Source organism: Maniola hyperantus, chromosome 3 (assembly GCF_902806685.2).
Source record: "Maniola hyperantus chromosome 3, iAphHyp1.2, whole genome shotgun sequence".
In the NCBI taxonomy this organism is placed as follows: domain Eukaryota; kingdom Metazoa; phylum Arthropoda; class Insecta; order Lepidoptera; family Nymphalidae; genus Maniola; species Maniola hyperantus.
The window spans coordinates 10,356,085-10,364,471 of record NC_048538.1 but is presented as its reverse complement, the minus strand read 5'-3'; the positions used below and the strand labels follow the sequence as shown (position 1 = coordinate 10,364,471).

Here is an 8,387-nt window from a genome sequence, read left to right as displayed (position 1 = left end):
ACTTTTAGTAACCGAAACTTGCGAATGAAGTCGCGGACATCACCTAGGTCCTAGTAGCCATAAATATCACCACTGATTTGTAGAAAGCAATGATTGATTGATTGATGAGAAATATGGCTTATTTTGGCGTTTCTAGAAAACCAGTGACAATATCTTATTCACCTAGTCTCTGCCTAGTATAAGTCCCGCAAATTGCTAATGCGCGTGGTCGCTGTTTTAGAAACTTCAGTCTAGTGCTGAAATAAAAATATACATTTTTATTTCAGCTGACGTCAAAATGACGTCATTTCGACGTTAATGAGACATGGTTCCAGCGCAATATCAATTTGCGGGACTTATACCCATGATACATGAAAAATAATTCGTGTAGATACTTAGGGGTGGTAAATAAAAATTATTTTAGCTGCTACTATTCTTTATTACATTTGTACATTATTGTATATTTTAAACCGAACGCCAAACAAATCTATTTATTATTTTAGGAAAAATAATAACATTTGTACAACATCACACAGCTATCACTTCACTCTTAAGCTATTTACATAGAGATTGTCTATGACATGCAGATTTTCAACAACAGTCAAGTGTAACGCAGACAACCGATATTTATTGTATAAGTCCCGCAAATTGCTAATGCGCGTGGCCGCCATTTTAGTGACGTCAGCACTAGACTGAAGTTCCGAGCTGATGGTATATTTTTACTTAAATATACGTCAAATGACGTCATTTCGATGTTAATGAGACATGGCTCCAGCGCAATAGCAATTTGCGGAACTTATAAGAGGTGTCAGATTTTACACACACTGCACACTGTTATATCAAGGTGAACGCGTGATGGCTCGTATGTTATCAGATCGAGTCAGCGAGAGTTGGCCATACTTACTTTCTCCGAAAATAGAAACATGTTTTTGTGATGTGTTCTGTTTTCGCCGACTTTTGCCAGATATCAGCCGTCTGCGATAGACTTTAGTAACAATAATGTGTAGAGCCATAATTTCTTTACCTACATCTAAGATAAATGAAAAAATTAAACTATTTAAGTATTACATAATATACAGATAGTAATGATATTTATATCTTTTAACATCTTAAATAGTTACATCATACACTATAATGTGAGCTGGTAGGACGTTACATATAAACTCGGCTTCACATTAAAACATTGTTTGTTGGTTTGTCCTTTAATCACGCTGCAATGGAGTAACGGATCAACGTGATCTTTTGCATGGATATAATGAAAGACGTGAAGAGTAACATTGGTTATCATTCATCATATATAACATTGGAAATCAAAGAGATCCCACGGGATAATTTAAGAACTAAATCCAAGCAGACAAAACTGTCGGCATCAACTAGTTTTGTTATAAGACAAAATCGGACTATAAAAATTAAGCAGAATATATTATATTCACCCTTTTGGGTTACTAAAATGCACAGTTCTGCCAAATGAAATAGAAAGTGAGATTAATTTATAAAAAATAAAATACGAATAAGTAAATTGTTTTTCGAAATCGATATACCTACCTAATATTCACTTTTCACTTCCATAACATACACCCTGTGTAGAACCAATCCAAAAATCTAAATAAATGAGCTAAATAAACAATATTAATTAGTTAATGTGAAAATGTGTGTCTGTTACGTTTTCACAGCTCAACAGCTGAACCGATTTTGAATCCTGGAGACAGGCAGGGTTTTATATCAAGAACATCAAAGAGTTCCCACGCGAATCAAAAACCACATAGAGTTTAACCAGTCACGGGTATCTATTAGTAATATATAACTTTGTACAGTATCGTAAGAATATATTGCAAACTAGATGACGCCCGCGACTTCGTCCGGGTGGATTTAGGTTTGTTAAAAATCCCGTGGGAACATTTTAATTTTCCGTAATAAAAAGTAGCCTATGTCCTTCCTTGGAATGTAAGCTAACTCTGTACCCATCAAAGTCGGTTAAACTGTTGGGGCGTGAAAAGCTAACAGACAGACAGAAACACTTTCGCATTTATATTTATTGTAAATAAAACTTGCAATCCCGTGGTTGATACATTGCCAAATCCGATATTGATTAATGCCAGGCCGGTTTTATATACGACTACTCGTAACTAGTCCTTAACCTTCGATTTTAACCTAATAAATAATCAAACTACACGATAATTATACAGATATAATATTGCGCAGTAAGAGCTGGCATGATTAATCCATTCACGTAAATTTTTTATACGTTTTAATTGAATGGTTTGTAGTTTCTAATTAAAAATATAAGAAGTAATAGAAAAATACCTATTTACCTAGTTTATCTTGAATTATTTATTACTAGATGATGCCCGCGACTTTCGTTTCGTTCGCGTGGATATAGGTTTTTGAAAATCCCGTGGTAACTCTTTGGTTTTGCGGGATAAAAAGTAGCTTATGTCCTTCCCCGGGTTGCCAAATTCTGTACCAAATTCTGTACCAAATTTTGACAGAGACACTTTAGCATTTATAATATTAGTATGGAAAGTATGGATTTCGCGTAGTGGCCGGCAAACAACGTGAACAAAAAGCGGAAAAATGTGGAAAGTTGGCACATCGCGGGAAACAAGTGAAGACTGATAGACGCGTGCTCCCACGCGGTAGAAAAGAACCATAAAACCAATGAGCATTTATACAAGTTGATTGCCGGTCACTCACTGTACGTTTGCTTGCTTGTTTACTGTATGTACCTAATCAGAGAGATGGACGCAATGATAGCAGTATGGCCTCAACGTGGGTGTAGGTACAAGAACAAGGAGTGAGGGCCGTTCTGTGGGATCAGCAGCATGTAATCACATTAGCAAAAAACGTTTCAGGGTTGAACGCCACTATAATGCATACATTATTTTGAGATCTCACTCGCCATTTTAGCTATATGTTGCAACGGTTATGTCAAAAGTACGATTTAAGTCCTTAGTTTAAGGATAAACCGTACTTTTAATGACAGTTGACACATAGAGCTAAACTGGCGAGTGAGATCTCAAAATGTACGCACTATACCCTCCCTGAAGTGTAGCGACGTATCACGTACAAAACGAGACAGATTTGCATCTCGCATAAATCTATCTCGTTTTAAAATTCCGAGCAAAGCAATAATATGTTATACAGATGTTAAACTTTGTCTTACTTTTTAGTTCATAATACCGAAACTGTGTTTGAATAGTGTGATCATAATTTTGGGCCAAAATACGTATTATATTCATAGTAAATTCCGACAATATATTGACCAATTAACACACATTTTAATAAAACAGGAATGTTAATTATGCTAATCAAATAAATCTAAAATTCTATGTAAACACACTCATAATAATTTATAATTTAAATAATAAAATTGAAAGACTCAACTTAGGCTTATTTTAAGTTGTGTTCACAAAAACACCTAACATTGAAAATGTATTAAACAGGCAAGTTGTCTATTTATTTTTATGAATGGTAAAGAATCTACTTGTTTTAACATAAAAATAATGGTATCTTCATAATATTATGTACAAAATTTAAACTTTCTTTAAACATCACTGAAGCAAATAAAATAAATAGTGACAATTTTTTTTCAGATAAAACCAAAATGGCATGCTTGGTAATTATAGATTATAGTACAGTTCAAAAAATTGAATTTCGGAAAGTGAATAATCGTTAGAACCCAGCCTTTGAACAGATATACTGCAATAACAATGCAGAGAAATTTCCATTTTCAGTACAATAACGTCACAACGACGGACAACCTCAGACGAGTCGCAGGGAGCCGCTGGATTCAGGCGGCGCAAGACCGTGGCGTGTGGAAGTCTCTACAAGAGACCTATGTCCAGCCAGCAGTGGACGTCTATCGGTTGATGATGATGATGACGTTCATCACACACAAGTCCGGTAACGACAACATTTTCTACTTTATGATTTAAAAGCACTAGTTCTTTGCAGTTTTTACATTCGAGTATGTTTAAATTGTGCGCGTGTGTATAATCATTATATTTTAGTTTTAATAAAATCTATGATTCTATCATTCATCTGTGATTCTAGCGTTGCATTGTGATACAGAACAAGGGAGGGTGTGGAAAGTTGTTGTTTCAATTTTATAAGACTTATATAATGTGATGATTTGTGACGTTATTGAATATAGAATGAAAACTAACCTAGTTTGAATTAAACTTTAAATACAGCTAATTCATGTAACTAATCTGGTACATAATGCCGATGCCAGTAAAATATAAGGCAATAGAGGGGCATGAAGATAACAAATATTTATTGATATTTAAATGTAAAATAAAAGGTTACGTGATGGATATGTCATATTAAGTAAGTAGTATAAGTATTGTGCAATGCACAACCTGCTCACCGCAATGAAGTATATTTGACATAATATTGTAACTTAAAACTGTACCCAGTTTTGTTGGTTTGCTGGTGTAGTTGGTTTTGCTTGCGGGCTTGGAGCGCTGAAATACAAACAATATGTTGTTAAGAAGTGTTTTGAAATTTTTTGGTAAGGACATCAGTACCTACTGATTCTGATTTTAAACATTTTAGAGTATTTGCATCTTTTTCTTACCAATGTAATAAGAAAAGGTTAGACGAACCTAATTTAATTTAGAACTGTCAAACCTCGTGACTTGAGGCGCCCCAGTATTTAGTAATTGTAGATTGCACTAAAATTTAATCTTTAAAACTCATTTTCTCTCCTTCTTTAGCAATATTAAAATGAAAGAGATGCAGATACTCTGAACTGAGTTTAGATAAAAACATCAGAATCGACGCCTATATTATTATGTATTTACTAAATGGTTGATATGAAAATATGTGGTTGATATAAAAGGTAGTATTTAATATCTTAGTAAATATTAATCGTTTCTGGCTCTTAACAGTTTATATTAGCTACTAGATTATAATAAATACTAAACCTAGTACTGTTAACAGTGTAACAAAGTTAGGCAAGGACACATGACACATACAATAGGTAGTTTTAATGACATTTTGAGGCATTGCAGGTGTTCAGTCTATAGAGATGGCATAAATACTTATTAGTAAATACAGTGAAAACTGTTTAAAACATCATTTATAACAACATGTCGGTTATAATAATCAAAATGTAAGTTTCAGCTATTAGTAGCATAAAGACTTAACACTGGTTATTACAACTACATACTACGTTTTGCGATCTAATAACATTGGTCCCTTCAATGTTGTTTTATCAGATTTTGACTGTAATGAGAGATAATAGATCGTACCTAGCTGAATTAAAGTCTCCCCACTCAGTGTTAGTAGCAGGAGCTCCAAAAGGGTTTGGCACATGCTGTGGTGAAGGCGGAGGGGGCAGCTTGGAGCCCCCGGGGGGTGGTGGCAGCAGACCCCCAGGAGTAGCGCCGCCTGCCCGACGCGGTCTGCTGCCTTCACTTCCATCCTTTTTCTGAACAAGAGGCAATTTTGCTAATACCTTTAACATTATCTTACTCCTCTGGTGCTTGTCTCATCTCGAATTAGCATAAGTTCCTACTTACATCCCTTTAATATGACACCTTTTTTTATGTGTAGGATGGAATAGCGAGATTTCATAAAATGACATTCCAAAGCAGTGATAAATTCTGTGATGATTCAAAAGCACTTGTAAAAGTTTATTAAGCTTAAAAGTTTAAAGTAAGTAATATGAAAAGCTGACTGACTGACTGACAGATCTATCAATGCACAGCTGAAACTACTGGACGGATCTGGCTGAATTTGGCATGCAGATAGCTATTATGACGCAGACATCTACTAAGACAGGATTTTTGTAAATTCAACTCCTAAGAGGGTAAAATAGGGGTTTGAAATTTGTGTAGTCCACGTGAAGTCGCAGGCTATTTTTTTATAAAATTCTTTCTTTTTCATCATCAACTTATCGCCAGCTCTTGCAAGGGTATCATCTTCTCAAAATGAGGCCAACCACACAGGCCAAGTGTGGATTGGCAGACACAGTTGGGTGACACAGCACACCCCCCTGACAACTCCATGGAGAACTCTCAATATTCCTCAAAGTGTTTTGCTTCACAGTAAAAGCAAGTGATACCTAATCGCTTAAAACATACTCTATAAAGTCAGAAGTGTGTGCCTGGGATCAAACTCCTTACCCTCCAACTAACTAGGTGGCCTACATCTTAACCATTAGGCTCACACCGCTATCTGTTTAAGGAAATTGAAAAATAATTTACAAAATTAAATCCAAGTATCCTTTTTTAGAGCACCAAATTGTAATAACATTTATTCAAGTTTTTAGAAATGGAGAAGGCAACCCACTGTAATACAGTGTTTACTAGTGCAGGGGTTGCCCATTCATACGTCTACTAAACCTAGGTCTACTTAATTATTACTTGTTTTTTATCTGTATTTTATATGTAATTTAATATGTAATAATATCCAATATCCAATAAATAAATAAATAAATATAGTACACTAGCTGATGCCCGCGATTTTGTCCGTGTGGATTTACGTTTTTCAAAATCCCGCAGGAACTCTTTGATTTTCCGGGATAAAAAGTAGCCTAATGTGTTAATCCAGGGTATAATCTATCTTCATTCCAAATTTCAGCCAAATCCGTCCAGTAGTTTTTGCATGATTGAGTAACAAACATCTAAACATCCACACCTTCACATTTATATTATAGAGATTAGGATTAGGATTAGGATTTATTACTTACAGTGATTTTCATGTTAATCTTGATGGTTTCTCCATCTTTGAAGCTAAGGTCCAGCTGTTGTGGCTGGCCTTGATCACCCTCCTGCTCTTTCCGCATATACTTGAAGTGGTCTTGGAGAGCTACGTTCAGATCAAAGGAGTCTGATCGGTCGCCAAACCCTAAACCAATGTATGCACTGCGCCCTAGAACATGACATTAGTATTAAGTTCCAAACACAGAAATCTGATTTCAAAATAGATATAAAATTTAAAAGTGATAAAGGAATTTGAGCTTGTCCGTGTGCTGTGCACAAAATTGGTTATGGACGGTTATTGCTGTCTGAAATAAAATATTTTTATTTTTTTACTATAGTAAATCAAATGTTCATTGACATCCAAGTTTGTCATTATACATGTGAAAGTATATTTGTCCCTGACTGTCTGTCTGTAGGCTACTTTTTTCCCGAAAAATCAAAGTTCCCATGGGATTTTTAACTAAATTAACATGGAAAAAGTAATGAGCATTATCTAGAGGCATTACTGTTCAAATAATTTTGTTTTGGATCCTAGAGATGTTTTTGGTTCATACCTACAAATAGTAGGTTCATACACATTATTTTTGTACAATATTATGTATAAGCAAGTTGCTATGAAATCGGTGATACATTATCACAGTATTAAATGGCTGAAATCTTTTCCAACCGTACATCAGTGTCCACATTTCCATTAAATACGACAATACCATATGAAACACTTGATAAAGACTTTAAAACTGTGCAGTTATATCACCAAATTGAAGAGGAGTTGTAGCTTTCCGAATGCTGCCTAACCCTGTTCAATTCTTCTGTACAACTTGCTACAGAAGTGACAAATAACAAGTAGAGAAAATGTAACTGGTGTTAAAATAAACAAAAAAAAAAATTGGAAAAATGAACGAATGCTGTATGAAAATCAACCAATTATCACTTACCATTATCATCCTGTATTTTAACAACAAAATATCGCGAACTGTCATTAACAGACTCAAGTGCTAATCCAGGGTACTTATCGATGGGGCATTTTGCGAACAGTTCACCACTTGCTTTGTCCTCCAATTTCATTACCAATTCGTCACCTTTCGCAACGAGACGCATACGCCCCGTCCATTGTGGTTCTTGTAAATTCCAATCAGCTGCCCTGTTTAACAAATATTTTGTTATACACAACACCTCACAACACAATATTATTTAGTGTGATAGTAAAAACAAAATTGCTTTACCTGTAGCCTCTGTTCGTCTGTTTTGGGGGTATTTTAAAAACGAACACTTCATTTTTAACGAGCAACACACTTTCATACGCTTCCATGTTTAACACTTTGAAGTATTATCCATGTAACAAGTCTTTTTGTTTTATTAATTGTGCTAGTATGAACTACTCTCCTCGGTAAAATACTAAATCACTTGAAAATATTGCAAAATCACATTAAAATTCAATAAAATCGAGATTCAAGAGAGCAAAGCTATAATGCTTTAAACTATGAAGAGGTAGGTACTTGACAAACTATTGACAAATGACATAGGTAATTAACTTTGGCACAAGTGACGTGACAGAGCGTGACAAGACGGTGACACTGTTTGTAGCACAGAGTACATTAAAATTTAAATATAGGACTTAGGAGTAGGCAAAACCATAGATAATACACTAGGCAAAACTGAGTGCTAGGTACCTACTGAGAAAGAATAAAGCATAAAGAA

The 8,387-nt window shown here is 34.9% G+C and overlaps 1 protein-coding gene across 1 annotated transcript; it reads right to left on the bottom strand.

Moving 5' to 3' along the window:
- Positions 1-394: 394 nt before the first annotated feature.
- LOC117996658 (NECAP-like protein CG9132) lies at positions 395-8,204 on the bottom strand. The gene is made up of 5 exons (XM_034984786.2): positions 7,913-8,204; positions 7,625-7,830; positions 6,677-6,858; positions 5,235-5,413; positions 395-4,445 (listed from the first exon to the last, which is right to left on the bottom strand). Exons 1-5 carry the CDS (start codon positions 7,996-7,998, stop codon positions 4,382-4,384), a joined length of 717 nt encoding a protein of 238 aa, XP_034840677.1. The 5' UTR covers positions 7,999-8,204; the 3' UTR covers positions 395-4,381.
- Between the last annotated feature and the right edge of the window lie 183 nt (positions 8,205-8,387).